The sequence below is a fragment of the Vigna umbellata genome, chromosome 1, assembly GCF_029865625.1.
Source record: "Vigna umbellata cultivar VRB3 chromosome 1, Vumbellata_1.0, whole genome shotgun sequence".
Classification (NCBI taxonomy): domain Eukaryota; kingdom Viridiplantae; phylum Streptophyta; class Magnoliopsida; order Fabales; family Fabaceae; genus Vigna; species Vigna umbellata.
Window position 1 is genome coordinate 47,502,242 of NC_142165.1, and position 16,463 is coordinate 47,518,704.

Sequence of the window (16,463 nt, forward strand, 5' to 3'; positions counted from 1 at the left end):
GAAAACAAGGAGTTCATAGAATAAGTTAAGAATATTATTAATGAGTAAATGTCGAACGCTTTTCCGTTTTTTACGGAGTCGAAACTAAACCCAACCTCGACCATGGTTGGTTACTTTTATCATTTTTTCAAACCCATTAAAAAATTTCAAAGGTAACTTTTATCTTTGGAATATTTTGATTCATTTGTTGTGAGAAAAATAATATATTTTAATATTTTCCAAAACAATAATTATTAAAAAAGAAAGTGATAAAAGGATTCCGTTATTGTAAGAATAAAACGGAGTTACATATTATGAAGAAGAAAAACAAAATTAGAAATGTAAGAAAAACATTTCTGTTGAATTGGTTGCTACGGGCCCTGAAGGCCCAGATAGATATCGGAAATAAGGCGCGAAGCCCAGAGGGAGTGTTGCGTGTTGCGTAGTGGTGCAGTTCGTTCACGAAACTTTACCAGAAGCTAAAGTGAGTCACCGCCACCTACACCTGCACCTCCGCCACTGCCATACCGCCGGAATCCGATTCGATCCGATCCGATCCGATCTGATCTATCGAGTGTTCCGTCGGAGAGAGAGAGATGTGGGTGTTTTACATGATCTCTCTGCCCCTCACAGTGGGGATGGTGCTTTTCACGCTGAGGTACTACGCAGCTCCACGCGTGCCTCGCTACGTGCTTTTCACCGTTGGATACACTTGGCTCTCTTCCCTCTCCATCATCGTCCTCGTCCCCGCTGATATCTGGACGGTACTTCCTAACCATTCCAATTCCATTTCGTTGCGAAATTTAAAATATCGTAGGAAGACTTCACACGACTAGCGTTTTAGGAGTTTCGCTATGGAATTCAAATTAATGATTAGGAGGTTTTGTAATTGAAGTGTGATGCATTGTCAGAGTAGAAAAGTTGTACTATCGTTTAGTTGTTGATATATAAAGTGTGTTTGCTTTGTGGCATTTTCACTTCGCTAAACATGCTTACGCTAATCCTTCCCCCACGGTGGATTTGGGTTGAATTCCACTCTATGGCTTCTCAAACATAGCCCAGACGTAGTCTTAATTTTTGAGTGAGGGGTCAAAGCAAGATTATAATGTTTGAGTTTTGTATTGCTAATTGGCAGTGCGTTTGTCTTGCTTCTTTTTATGTTCGTATCTAAAGTGTTATTCGTTTTCTAGTACATTAATAAGCACTTCTATCGTATTGAGTAGTATACTCTTTTTTTCTCTATCCTTTTTGTTCCTTTCAACTTCAGAGAAAGAAATAAGAGGTTGGGGTGTGCATTCATATAATTATCTACCGATAGTTATAAAACCGATTTTCTGAGGCCTTAGGCCTTACCTTGCTATAGTTTATTTTTTCTTTCTGGATTGGAAAAATGAGAGCAAGAGATGCCCTAGCATGTAAATCATGTGTGAAATTCCCACATAGATTCCAAGAAGACAGCTCAGTCCCTCAAAGGATGAAAGGGAATAAATTTGTTGTTTGAAGTTCGAGTATTTCCATCTACAAATCACTATAGAGTTACTATGCCAAAGAGTTTTATCATCCCTCTGGCAAAACCCTCTAAAATGAGTAGACACGACCCAATGCAGGACTGTGCACAAACCAATGCTCCTCAAAGAGCCAAAAGTCAATTATTCATGCACAAGAATTTTTGTGGTTGTGGGTGTCAGAACACCAGAGACAGGTAACTTAAACATAGAAGTAACCTCGTGATGCATACCCACATCGAATTATTTGTTTGTTACTGCTATTCAAACAAAATTCTTCTCCGCCTTGCTATCCGGTTAACCTTACAAAAGGACTTTGATGTCAAGAACTAGATTTCATTTGATCTGAAATTTGATGAAAGATTTGGGCCTAGTTTGATTCTAGTTGTCAAAGCTATTTTCCATTTTTAAAAACAAAAGAACAAAAGAAACATGTTTGGATAAGTATTTTCTGCATGCGTTTCAAAACAAAATTATTTCCAAATTACGGAAATTGAGAAACAAAAATTGCTCATTATTGTTTTTATACTTTTTTTTTTTAAATCTAATGTTATTCTTGTAATAAGTAAAGCACTATTTTAATCTCATACAATGTGCCAAGGTGGCAAAAATTAAGATTATGGTTGAGATCGTGAAAGGCTCACAAGATCATAAATATTGGAATTGTAACTCAAATAGTGGATTCTACTTCTACATAAATATTGCTTAGAAAGGGGACTTAAATTTAAGTCAACCATACGAAATTAACTTGCAAGGTGGGATTTGCACCGATTTATATATTATAATTTAGTCATATCTCTAGTCAATGTGAGATCTCTAGTCAATGTAGTATTTCTAGTCAAAGTGAGATCTCTAGTCAATGTAGTATCTCTAGTCAATGTGAGATCTCTAACACATTTTCTCATGTCAAGAACTGGAAATCACAAGCATAAGACTAGATATTTGTTGGTGGTTTGATAGTAGGTGTCGTGCTAGATTCAAGAAATCTTACTGTGATCAATTCTAATAACATTTTTTAGAGATTGAGTTTTTTTGTCTAACTCATTCTCACCAAATTGGTTCGCAAGATGAGATTTGCATGTATTTATATATCATAATTTGACCATACTTTTGGTTAATATGAATGTCCAACACACACATATATAATAATAATAATAATAATAATAAATAATAATTAAAGAAAGCAGTCCCAGCTGTGAGTGAAGGAGAAAATCGTTAGACTATTATTGGTGTGCCTCTGTGTAGCTTCACTTTTGGTATGGTTGAGCGATTAGGTGATCCACATTTTTAATTGCGATTTTGACTACAGTGATGTGCAATTGACAAATATCCACATCTCATGTACTGTTCTTTTGAAAACTTTTTTGAAACTTCTCTTACCGTTGTTTGGTTTTGTTTCTAAAAGCTACATTGAAAACAAGTCTTAAAAACTGCATTGCTGACAAGTTTTGAAAGTAAAACACTATAATTACTTAAAACAAGCCCTTATTCATTTAGCCCTGGATAGATCGACTTTTGTAATAGTGTAACAAAACAGCTCTTGATTTCAGAAAAAAATATTGTGCTACCCTATGGTTTAGACAAGGTAGATTTATGAACTTCTATTTGCATCTAAGCTTGTCATTTTTTTTCCCGTTTTCTACTTCAATTCAATATTTGTAGGCTAACACATAATATATTTCCCTCCTTTCAAAAGGAAGATTTTTTGAATTTAAATTGTTAAATGCTGAATAGTGTTGTGAATCAATGAAGAAATATATATTCAATTATTTCATTTGTATATTGAGTGTTACTTTCTTTGACACCTGCAGACAATATCTTCCTACCATGAGAATGGAGGAATTTCTTTCTTCTGGAGCTGGTCATACTGGAGTACCTTTTTGCTTACATGGTAAGCCTCTTGTAAAAGTTTTTCCCATCATTTGAGAAATGGCAATTTTTAACTCCATGTATTGGATGATGGTTCAAGACTTTCTTGAACTCCTTTTGATTATCTTGTGATCTTTATTTTTGTCTCTATTTTCCTGACAATAAAACATTCTCCAGTCTCTTTGTTTGAATCAATGAACTATGAACTTTGTAATGTGGTATAGAATTTAGGATGGAAAGTTGAAAGAAACAGAAAGGCAGAGAAAGAAGAAGGGGAAAGTGAAATAAAACAGAATAAAGAGATTTCAGAGAGAGAGAGTAGAGAGTAGAGAGATCAAAGAATGTGTACTGCACTTCTGTCATTAACATTCTATCTAGATTCATCCATGTAGAATACAACAGCTTACCTTATTTATAGGCAGCTAGCAAACAACTATGAGCTGACAATACTTGATTTACGAACTTAAATCTTTGTCTTATTGATATTTACATATCATAAAGCATATGATATGTGGAATGAGTTTAATTTGAAATAACTATTACATGCGAGCATGAATGTTGTCCATTTAAATGAAAATTGTCAAATTCAAATTCGTGTAATTTTCATCAAAGCATACCTATTGATAAGATTATTTTCATTTCGTTGTGTTATAGACCCCAGAGAAAGAGTTGAGAGTTAAAGAGTATAGAAAAGTTACAACTGTTCTATGATAGTAGATTGAATGCCAAGCCCTTAATTTTATGAACCTTAATTTCCTAACCCACTCTGTAACTGCTCTTAACTACATATCCAACTTACGAAACTACTGTAAAAGCTTTACCTGCTTTCCCTTTATTCTTGTACCTAGGCCTCAACAGAAAGGTACTTCAATGTGATATCTTTTATTTTTAAATTCTTGATAATATATAATGCATTTAAGTTGACATTTTTTTGCTGTGGAATAAACTGAGGCTTTGAGCCAACTTTGGAAGTAGTAATGCTGACAACACACGAGTAGTTATTATGAGTGCTTGTTAAACTTAGATTTTGTGTATGTGCTATTATGCCATTTGCTCTGTCTTCTCATATGCTTGCTTGCATAGAAAGTATTTCAAGTATTTGAACAGACCATACAAATCAGAAAGGCAAATTTGCTGATGTATTTGTGTCATTTTATCATGAGCAGGGTTGTTGTGCCCCTTATCCAGGGTTTTGAAGATGCTGGGGATTTCACTGTATCAGAAAGATTGAAGACCAGTTTACATGTTAACTTGATCTTTTATGTAATTGTGGGATCCATTGGCATTTTTGGAATTATTCTTCTTGTTATGATGCATCGGCATTGGTTGGTTCTCAACTTCTTAATCTTAGTTATTTTGAAATATATATTGTTGAATGAAATTTGTTGTAAGATACCGCTTCCTAGAGTTTCTTAATTATATGTTTTCTGATAAAGATTCCTATTGCACTCATTAGTTCTGTTGTTCCCGTACATCCATATCGAAAGGCAATATTTGGCTGCATTTGTTGTCATGGCTGATGTGTTGCAGAACGTTTCCCACATGCTATTTCCTCTGCTTTTTGTAATTGTGAATAATGATGATTTGTGCTAAAACCACTTTTTATGAGACATAACGTACTACATTATCTGTTAAAGACTTGCAGTAACAAGTCAGATTTTTACCCAACCTATGTAGTTTTTTTTTTCGAAAATTTTGCGTTTATTCCTAGAGACTCACATTTCCTCTCTCAGAAACTTAAATGCTATGGCACTACCAAAGCACTGAATTTTTAGTTCGTATGGTTTTCATGCCATGAAGACTCAAATGCCTACCTTCTGTCCAATTATTTTATATTTTTCTATACGACAGTCGTGATTGCCTAATTAACATTCAATTAAGGTTTTCCACTTCTACGCACATGTTTATGCTTGTTGGTTTCAACTTAAGTCCCACTTTGTTTCTTTTAATTTTTTTATTCTTATTAAAACAGGAGTGGAGGTCTTTTGGGATTAGCCATGGCTTGCTCAAATACTTTTGGACTTGTTACTGGTGCGTTTCTTCTTGGCTTTGGATTAAGTGAAATTCCCAAAGGCATTTGGAAAAATGCTGATTGGACAATCCGTCAGAAAGTTCTTTCCCACAAAATTGCTAAAATGGCTGTTAAGCTTGATGATGCTCACCAAGAACTTTCAAATGCTATTGTTGTAAGTGGTCTACATGAGGCAGGGAAATTTCTTATGTAGTTTTAAATTTTTATCTCTTATATTTTCTCAATCTGCCAGGCAAGCTTGAAAATTGTGGATTTCTCTGAAGCAAAGTATAACTTATTATTCTTGATTGTGATTTTTGTCTTGTGATCTTTTGATGACTCCCCCTCCCCCAAAGTTGTTTTCCCCAATTCTAGAAAATTTAATTTGAACTTCTGGATATACCGGATATATAGTCATTTTTAAACTATTAAGCAAAGCAAAGGGTCATTATTAAGGTAATTTGGAATCATGGAAACTGAACTATGTTTGGCATATGATACTGGTCCTGCCTTTCTTTTGGTAAGATGTTGTCCCTTACTAAGCAATAACAACAACAAAAGCCTTAACACCACTTAGTGATGTCAGTTACACAAATCACACAACATCATTTGACTCAGATAGAACTCAAATCTTTAGAGATATTTTTTCACTAAGAAATCTCTCTTAACAACTTCCTCGATGTCCTTGGTCTCTCTTCTTTTTTGTAGGACTGAAACATGCAATCTACTCTCTCTTCATCAGTTCCAATATCCTTGTTGTACATGCTTGAATCACTTCAACCGATTTCTTGTCATCTTTTCCTCAGTCTATTTCATACTAATATCTTTTGCCAAGAATGTTGATAATTTGATTGTTGCTAATTATGGTAAATTTTAAGGGAAGGATTGGTGAAGGACATTTCTATTTTAGGGAAACTCCATTTTAGATGTCTTTACTCTTTTGGAGAAGTGTTACTATCCAACAGTGTTTGGGCGGTTTTGTTGTACTAGTAAAAGCTATTTCTTAAATACAAATTGTCTCTCCATCTTTGATAAGTACGTAATATTCGATATGATTGGTTTATTTATGTCATACCGTGTGCATCACTTTTTTTTTCTTTGTTTTTGTCTGAAAATAAGAAAAACTGTAAGTAGCTGGCTATCAAAGATCCCTACATATGCGTCGTTATGCATTTCAGACATCTGAATCAACCAAGAGAGGGCCAACTAGAGAGCTTGCAATACTATGTAAAATAAGTTATTTCAACATTGGTGTAGGGCATGTATTCATACACAGGAAACTAGGCTATTAGTCCTTTATACAACAAAGGACATAATTACCATCAAGCGCACAATAGTAATTTTGATTCACTATTGGTAATGCGGGTAGGGGGGAACGTGATTAATAAAAATTACTACACCCAGTTTAATTGAACTTTATAGTGGTCGATAATCAAGAGTTAATATTATACATTTAATGTATATTGATTTGATAGATGATTTATAGGAAATTGAATATCTTCCAGTAGTATGCTTTTTATACAATCATTTTATATAAACTAGATGTGTAATGTCATTTAGATACAGGGTTGGAGTGTCATGTCTTTGTCTTCATTCTCATTGAACAAACTATCTGGAGGCATCTTTAAAATCATACCACGTTGGTAGACCCATGCTCTCCCTGATCATTTTGTTTGGCTAACCATGCATATCTTTGAGTGACCCTTGTAGTTGCCAACCTTGTAGCAATCTTTTTTTCTTCTCTGATGACTTTTCTATCCGTCAGTGTCAGCAGTTGTTGCCACTCCAGCAAACTTATTAGCTAAAACTACCTCATTTGGTGTGCCATGTGCCGATTTGTCTAGATCTGATCATCATGTCCTCAACAAACATATGACCGCTGAGTGTTTTCATCAATATGCCAAACATTGTCTGTCACCAGAGTGTGCGACCTTGTTTCAGATTGTGATTTCTGGTTGGTGGTCATCCCATGTGACCCTAATCCTAAAGTCTCCTTCAGTTGAGATGTTTTGATCATGTTCCCTTTATAACAAATTGGATGTATCATGTTATGTGTTGTTCTAGGATATGGCTTCCACTGGTTTTTCTACCCATCGTGAGAAGACAGCACTATTTTCCTGAATTTCCCACTTTATTGAGATGTTGGATAGTTCAAACTATTTTACTTGGGCATCTGAGTTCACATCATGGATTGGTGGTTTGGGGTACAAATCCCATCACCAATACGTTTATTCCATGCCTATTGTTAACTGTGCACAGTAGGGAAGATCACTGCCTATTACGCAGTGTCATCAAGTCCACCCTGAATCCCTCCATAAATTGATTTTTTATCCCTATGTAGCCCGTTAATCAGTCTGGATTGAGGCATGTGCTCTTTATACTAATGATACCTAACATTAGTATGGGGTTTGGTATGACACGGTGACTCTTGCACCTTAATGTTTTGATGGTTGTATGTTTGCATACCTTGGGCATGTTCATGTTACTTTGCACATTTTTAATGAATTATTACCATTCGTGGTCCTTATTCCAATTGGGACTAAAGAAAGGATTTGAGGGTTAGGCGTTTTTTTATTGTCCTTGCCCTTAGTGGTTTACCTTTTGATTAATCTATCACTTGTGACCAAATTCTCAGGGACCATGGTCCCTATGATGACATACACTTCTTTTACATTGCTTTAGATTTCATCGAAGATTACTACCACATTTAGTGATACATTTACTCTTGCTTCTCAAACTAGTAATTTTGGACTAGGACATCTCAATTCAAGAGTCATCTCAACTGTGACATACCATTTATTGTTGTTGGAAGCTTCATGGTAAATTCCTCATCCTACCTAGGTGGCCCAAACACCTATGATAGAAACCTCCTAACTCATTGGTCATCATTGTGCCAATTTGTCTAAGTTTCAACAATTGGTCCCTAGTCTCTCCAAGTTTCCAATTTACAATACGAATCATGTTGGTTAGGAAAACATAATCATAGTTTTTTTGCTAATTGAGTTAATAAAAAGGGTCAATTTGCCTTAGTTCATTTTTTTGAGTAAATGGACATGGTTCCTCAATGTCCCAAAACTTTGCCTTAAACTAGTTTTGCGTGGCTGAGAAATAAGTAAAGTCTGACCAAGGATTGATTCTGCAAAGGGGTTGAGAACTCAGGTAATGTTTGAATGATTCAACCTTGGTTTCGACACATGGCGTATACCCATGCTTCCTAAGAAAGGAAGTCTTGGTTCAGTGCAACCTGACACATACCTGAGGTAAAAGAATCCCTAATTTTTTAAAAATCTAATGTAGATCTTTTAACCCAACTAGGCAAATAGGTTTAAAAAAACAAGGGTTGGGAGACAAAATCCAATACAAACCCAATGCCAAATTAAATAAAACCTAAGCTAACCTTCATGAACCAACCATAACCCAAAATGGAAAGCCTGTTCAACTAACTACCATAGCTGCTGCAGTCAGCACCAGTGATTCTGCCACCGCCTGCAACCTGTTCCTTTGCTGTTCCTTGTGGCCTTTTAATTGCCATCAACCCTCTGCAGTGCTGCCATAAAAGCACTGCAATGCCTCCATCTGTCTCCCTTATCCTTATGAACTCACCTAGTCCAAACTCAAGGTTCTCATTTTTTTTCCTATTACCTCATTGGTTCTGCCCTTATTCTCCCCTCCCCCCTTTTCCCTTTTTTTTCTACTCAATGCTCATTCTTTATAAAACTGAAACCCCTAAATGTCGATTTTCCACCCACCCCAATGACATAGCTCAACATGGTTGTGTTTTGCTTGGAGTTTGTTGTTATTTGAATTTCTTGACTTGCTATTATTATAAATTGTACAAATGTTTTCATTATTTTTGCATTGTAATGACATTTCTGCATTTTTTATGGCTTAATTAAGTTTGAAGTCCCTTGTAAATTTGGTTATTTTCAATTGAGTTCTTGTTATAATTTTTTGGTCTACTGAGTACTCAAATTTTTTATGTTTTTCAATTGAGTCTCTCCCATTTAATTTTTCCATTAATTGGGTGATGTGGATGTTATCTTACTTTGTCATCTTATTTATTTTCACGGAATAAGAAATGTGAGATTTTGTGGTTAATATAAAATGATATTGTTGTAATTGTAAAATGACAAATAAATGTTATTATTTTATTGAAAATATGTTGGATAACAAGGGACCGTTGTTGTCACCTATATCAATGTGGTGATGGTGACGATTCCTTAGTTGCTACAGGTGTTACATTTATGGGAATATCATTTTATATTAACTACAAAAGCTTACATTTCTTAACAAGTGGAGAAAGTAAGCAATATGACGGGATAAGATAATGGTCACGTGACTCAGTTAACAGGAAAGTTAAATGGTAGGGACTTAATTGAAATATATAAAAATTTGATTACTCGGAACAAAAAAAATTAATAGGGACTCAATTGAAATACAAAAAATTATGAGGGACTTGAAACTTAATTAAGCCTTTTTTCATTTATCTATATGGACATTGATTTTTGTTTAGTCTGCAATGGTTCTGCAATAAATCGTTTTGACTTCCAATATATTTTTGTAAAGGAATTTTGGGTTGTTCATATCTTCCATATCCATAACACCGTTCTAATAATGAGAAATTAACTCAATCTTTTTATATAAACCAGCAATGTAGTGTCAGTTAGACACAATTTCAACATTGTATGTGTGTGACGTTCTCATTAAAAAATAGAAGCCCTGATTTTAACGATGAAGTTTATTTTTGTAGATTGCTCAAGCCACATCCAACCAGATGTCCAAGCGTGATCCTTTGAGACCTTACATGAATGTAATCGATGATATGCTAACTCAAATGGTATTAAACATAGATTTCTTGATTAAATATTTTGAGTACACAGCCTAGATCTTTGTTTGGATATAACCTTGAATGTTCCAGTTCAGGGAAGATCCATCCTTCAAACCACAAGGTGGCCAATTAGGGGAAAGTGATATGGATTATGACACCGATGAGAAGTCAATGGCAACACTTAGGCGTCATCTTCGAGGAGCAACTGAGGAGTACTACAGGTATAAAAGGTAAGCAAATCATCAACTTGGTCTTTTAAGTGGGTTTATTGAAAAATTGTTCTTATCTATTATCCTTACTAAGAGATTTCACATATTGAGATATTTTATGCTTATGATCCATGCTAGTTTGATGGATAATTAACTCTTTCTGTTCATTGGCATTGTCTAATCCCCAAAGTATATTGACTAGGTATATATTACAACTTGATTATTTGATTTATATCTTACTTTTGCATTCTTGTAGTGAGTATATTACTTACGTGTTAGAAGCCCTTGAGTTGGAAGATGTGATAAAGAATTATGATCGGCGCAACTCCTCTGGATGGTTTGCTTTCAATCATATTTTTCTTTTGTTTTTCTTTGCCCCCTTGCAATATCCTTCTATACTAAATATATTAAAGGTTTTTCCAGCTCATCTTACTCAATTGTTATGCTTTCGTTACAGGAAATATATTTCAAGCTTTAGAGATGCTCGGACGGGCAAGATTGGGTCTTTATGTGACACTTTAGGTCAATAAAGAATACTAACCTATTTGTTCTTAAGTAAATATACTTTTCCCATGCAGCTAGAAACATATTTATTATTTTTAACTAGTAATAACCATCTTAGAATTTGGACTTAAGATATCGTTTAACCCTGCAAAACTAACTTATAAAGTAAAGATTATACAAGTTCTATTAGTAATGTTTAGGCCTTATCTCTAGTTTATGTAATATCATAAACCCTAAGAGTCACTGTCTTGATGGTTGTACACTATGATGCTTCACTTAGCCTTTTTGGTCAACTCTATCATAGGTGGTCCTTTCATAAGGTAAGGATTGACCAGGTTTTGTAAGCACTATTTAGGTCTTATATCTAGTCAATACGAGATTTCTACCCTTTTAAGAGCCGAAGTCGTGATTGCTGCATACTTTGATCTTCTCTTATCCTTTCTCCTTAGTTCCTCCATATATAGCCCCTTCCAAGACATTGTGAACCTAATATATAGCCATTCCGAGACATAGAGAACCAACTTTGAGAGACCACGGTTAAGGCAGACTAGGACAAGCTCAAGCAAGACAACTTTCGGACATATCAATTTCCACGAGTTCAATAAACATGTTACCCTTTCTGTCTATGAAAATATCATTAACAAATAATGCAACATATATGGCTTAATTGACCTTTTACTTCCTGCATAAGAAACATTTTGTGTAACTATTTTTGCAGTGTATATTTTTCAATGTCGATTATTTGGGGAAAATTGTATGTAACTAATCAAGTACTAATTTCAGAGGTACCTGTGATTAATTATCGTCCTAACTAATGTTCTTAGGTGCTAATATGTTAGTTGACTTTTATTGGTATTTTAAGCTCTAATTTAGTTAAATCTTATTAAGTGCTCATTTTGTTAAAAGTAAACACAAACAAAGAAAATTAAGATTTGAAACAACTCAGTGTAACTTAACCAAATATATTACTCTCATTGACAGTGTTCTTGGTTTATAGCTCTTGAAAATCTTGGGCTCAAAAATACTTTAAGAACTCTTTTGGCATTCTCACCCAACATGCTCAATTCTCTTTACTAGTAGCACCTAGGACTCACAACAATCTCCCAAATATCAAAGTAGGAAGATTACTAAACTCTCTTGGGCCAGATGACAGCACCCATCATTTAACCTCATCTGTGCTGAAGCATTAATGCTCACATACCCCCTGCACCCTTAGCTTCACCTACACGTTGTGATTGTCTTGGTCATTGAGCATCCCTTTTATCCATTGAGTATAGAGCACCTCAGTCTTGTACCAAACTGGCCATCATATGCATTATAGAGTCACCCCATTCTGATCCCTGAATCAACTTCCATCCCTGCAACTCCGCCAGTCACACTCTGGCCACCTTCTCAGTCATGGCTGCCCCCGAACAAAACACATTTCATTTGAACCTTTGTCATGCATCAAATCCAAGAAAAGGCAGAAAAAGTACCTTTAGCTGTTGAATAGAAATTGATAAATCACCAGGGGAAGCAAACAATTACAAACATAATTGATTCAAGAAACAAAGGGAATGATTGGAAAATGATAGAAAATGCAGTTCTGTTGGAACAGAATACAGCGGAAAGATGAATACATGTTGCTAATACTTTGACACCTAGTTTAAGCATAGAGTAAATTGCACTCATCTTCCCTGTCTCCTTTCCGAATTCACCTGAACCCCCTCCCTTTTGGAGACCTATAGAAAACTTTCACAATTGTTTGAAAAATATTATTTGTACCCCTATAAGGCTGATTGCTATAAACATTTAAGAAACAGGAGTATTATGTGCAATCCGTAAAAACTTTAGTAGTTGATTTACTCTTGATCATGATATTTGGGGGATAGTATAGGTCTTGTGTACAGAAATTAATTTTTTATATGTAGAGTGCATTAAGAACATGAGCTAATCAAGGACTAATGGGGCAAACTGAAAGCTATTAACAACAGTCATAATTATAGTTGGTTAGCATTTTAGTGTGTTCTAAATGTGGTAGTAAATTTAAACTATTTCTCTGACAGTACATAATGATGGATTAAAGTGATAGAGAACGAGTGCATCCATCTCTTATTTCAAGTGAGTTAATTTTACCAAGATTTTATTTGAGATCAATGGTGGATCCTTCCTCGCTTTACAATTTCTCAATTTAAGAAGACCAAATCCATTACTTTTTATGCATATAGATTATAGTGAATTTGTGTTCATTATTCAATACAATAATGTATATTGAAGTCATTTAAAACATTCAAGCTTGTTAATGGAGGTTTCCTTTGGTTTAGAAAGAGCAGAGAATTTGAATCCAATGTTTTCAAACCTGGTGGGAAGTCTATGTAGTTTGGTCATACACATATGCGCTGTCTTTTGCTTCAAACATTCTTAAACTTCATTTTGCTCTATATTTTCCTTTCTCAGTTAAGTTTCCTGCTGCATCAATGTTGCATGATGACATCATGTACTCCGTCCTTTTAATACAGGCTTATGAATAAATGGTGGTTCTTTGCAGAATTTTTCTGGCGATGCATTTTAAGAAAGCAAGTTCAGAAAGGCTTGGCTGTTATACTTGGTGTCATGTCTGTTACAATTCTTTTAGCAGAAGCTACTCTTCTACCTAGTCTTGATCTATCACTTTTCTCGATTCTTATAAAATCTGTTGGAACAGAGGAAGTGCTTGTTCAGGTAGATCAAGTTAATAAGAGACAAGTCTTTGTACTAAACATGGGCACCAACATACTTATATGTATATTTGAAATCTTAATTTACCTTGTAAAAAGAAAGATTGGATGAATAGTTAATTCTAGGATACGGAAATCTTTTATCAATTTAAAGTAAAGTGAAGTCTCTCAGGTCCCGTGAACTTCTGTGATTGAGTAACATGCTCCTGTTTGGTGCATATTGACCAACTGCACGGGCTTTTCTTTTGTCTGTTCCCGGCATATCTTTATCTAGCAAATTAAACTTGCTTTTTTGTTTGAGGCTGTAATTCAATCCCTGTGAAATTGTTACTGTCATCATATATAGTTAACAAAAGGTTTGAAACTAAATTCGAATTTGGAGTTGGGTTATACATGAAACTGAAGCAAACAAATACTCTTGTAATTTGTCAATAATATGCATTATTTCTTTGATGAAATGCTTTATATATACCATATTTAAAATAAAGACAGGCTGCCTTTTGAATCCCATTTCTTCAATTTCTTGCTTAGGCGTTTGCATTTGTTCCTCTCATGTACATGTGCATCTGCACATACTACTCCTTGTTCAAAATTGGAACATTGGTGTTTTACTCGTTGACACCCCGACAGACCAGCTCAGTGAGCCTGCTTATGATATGCTCGTAAGATTTTACACTCTACCACTACTGCTACTTATTATTTCTGTTCCTTGAATTGCTAATTCTATCTTGCACATCATTATTTTCTCTCTCATTTGCAGTATGATTGCTCGTTATGCTCCTCCAATCTCATACAACTTTCTCAATCTTATTCGTCTTGGTTCTGCGAAAACAACTATCTTTGAAAAGGTAAGTATTTTTTCATGGTTTACGAATTGGTTTCGTTGTTGTTTAATATTTTCTTCTGAACTTATCTGCATATAGTATTGTTAAAAACTATCGTTGAGTGTAAAGAAGTAAAAACCTCTGGTTACTTTGCGATTAGAAGAGTAATTTGATTCTAGAGTATCAAATCACTTCTTAGATTTTAGTAATCCTGGAAATTGTGATTTACATGGCTATACTGCCTGAGTGCACGACATATTGTAACTAGAAAAAGGCATGGCACTGAACCATTCCTTGATCAAGTTTACTGACAAAAAGAATGCTTTTCTTCTTTTTATTTTTTCCATTTTTTGTTTATTTTATTTTACCTTAACTTATTTTTCTAAGTGTCTGATGGTTTTGTTGTCTTTTATTTAGTCTCTAACTGCCTATATATAAATGTTCACATTATGCCAAAAAATCATTGACAACTGCTTATCAACATTTTTTGCTTTCCTTCCTTCCTATTAGTTCCTTTTGCTAATTTAGTGCATTACATTATTAATTGCAGAGAATGGGGAACATTGATAATGCTGTCCCTTTCTTTGGAGACAAGTTTAACAAAATCTATCCACTTATTATGGTTGTATACACCCTTTTGGTTGCAAGCAACTTCTTTGATAGGGTATTTAATTTTCTCGGTAGCTGGAAGAGATACGTTTTTGAAGCTGAAGGTGAAGATATGGATGGTTTTGATCCGTCAGGATTAATTATCTTACAGAAAGGTATGCTAGCGAAGAACTCTGTAGTTGTCATCAGTCAAACTATTAAATGATAAATCATGTCTAAATTAGTTAACCTTGAAGAAACGTGGGGTTTGTGATGATTTCTTGTACTGATTTTCACACAATCTGTAGAACGATCTTGGCTTGAGCAAGGACGCAATGTAGGCGAGCAAGTTGTTCCATTAGTGAGGAATTTTAATGGAATTGATCTTGAATCTAACGACAGTAGTACGGTATGTCAACACCCTATCAATAAGAAAATTGAAGCTATTTTCTCTCTATTTTCATCATTCATGCGACACTGTCATGAATTTGATGGCTGCAAGATATGACACTTTTTACTTGTGGTCAAAATTCAAACAGTTCACTCACATTATGGCTGTGGTATGGTCAGGTGAAAAATGATGTTGAAATGAAGGGAACCTCGGCTTTAGTTAATAAAGAAATAGATGGAAATCAGCCTAAAACTTTAAAGGAAGAGACAAGGAGGCATAGCTCGAGCAGGGAAGCCATCAGCAGCAAGTATGCTGCTATCAGACAGCAAAGTGGATCAGCATATAAATTGAAGGCAGAAGAGAAAAATTTAGCATCTGCTAAGGTTTCCTTGGTCGAACACGACAATAATCGTTCTGGTAATGCTGCTGGAACTTCAGGCTTGGCCTCAACATGGCAAACAATGAAAACAAACTTCCAGAGTTTCAAGGCGAACTTAGGGGCCAACAGGTTCACACCTATTCGGCAAACACAGGAAAGTAAGATCCCTCATGTGTCCTCATCTGAGTCCCTTGATGATATATTTCAAAGACTGAAACGGCCTTCATTGGACCAAAATATTAACAATGATGAGGATAATTTGATGGGGAGCAATATTTCTGGCCCTCGTAGATGATATCCATAATTTGGGCGAGAAGTTGCAAGTGTTCTATAATTGATCGTGCAAAATCATATTATCATGTACAGTTTCTTGTTTCCTATGGTAGTTTATACCCCGATTGCATTCTAAAGATAGATAGCTTACCATACAGGAACTCGTAGTAGTTACAAATCAACCTCACATTAAATGTAGATTGTCATAGAGAAGGAATACTTCAAATTGAACCACTATACAGAGTTTCAGATATTTGTTCTGTTTATATTCATAATCTCATTTCACTTACCGGCGCATCATACCACACCTCTATACAGCGTTTCAAATATCGGGGTTTGGTTGTGTTTGTACACCTTGATTAACTTTTCTTACTTTGAAAATTTTCTAGTACAACACTTGTGGAACA

General features: G+C 34.9%; 1 protein-coding gene across 1 annotated transcript; it reads left to right on the forward strand.

Annotated features, from left to right (window-relative positions):
- Window positions 1-353: 353 nt before the first annotated feature.
- Window positions 354-16,345, forward strand: LOC148205551 (uncharacterized). The gene is made up of 14 exons (XM_088103473.1): window positions 354-743; window positions 3,296-3,375; window positions 4,520-4,678; window positions 5,326-5,539; window positions 10,115-10,201; window positions 10,283-10,422; window positions 10,658-10,738; window positions 10,859-10,923; window positions 13,433-13,605; window positions 14,133-14,263; window positions 14,362-14,449; window positions 14,976-15,189; window positions 15,322-15,422; window positions 15,584-16,345. The coding sequence occupies exons 1-14, from the start codon at window positions 576-578 to the stop codon at window positions 16,076-16,078; spliced, it is 2,196 nt and encodes a 731-aa protein (XP_087959599.1). The 5' UTR covers window positions 354-575; the 3' UTR covers window positions 16,079-16,345.
- The last annotated feature ends 118 nt before the right edge of the window (window positions 16,346-16,463 follow it).

Excerpts from the sequence above, each read along its gene's own strand:
- LOC148205551 (XM_088103473.1), top strand. The coding sequence starts at position 576 with ATGTGGGTGTTTTACATGATCTCTCTGCCCCTCACAGTGGGGATGGTG. Across the intron at positions 3,376-4,519 it reads AGTACCTTTTTGCTTACATG|GGTTGTTGTGCCCCTTATCC; the intron begins GTAAGCCTCTTG and ends TATCATGAGCAG. Across the intron at positions 14,264-14,361 it reads AGCCTGCTTATGATATGCTC|TATGATTGCTCGTTATGCTC; the intron begins GTAAGATTTTAC and ends TCTCATTTGCAG.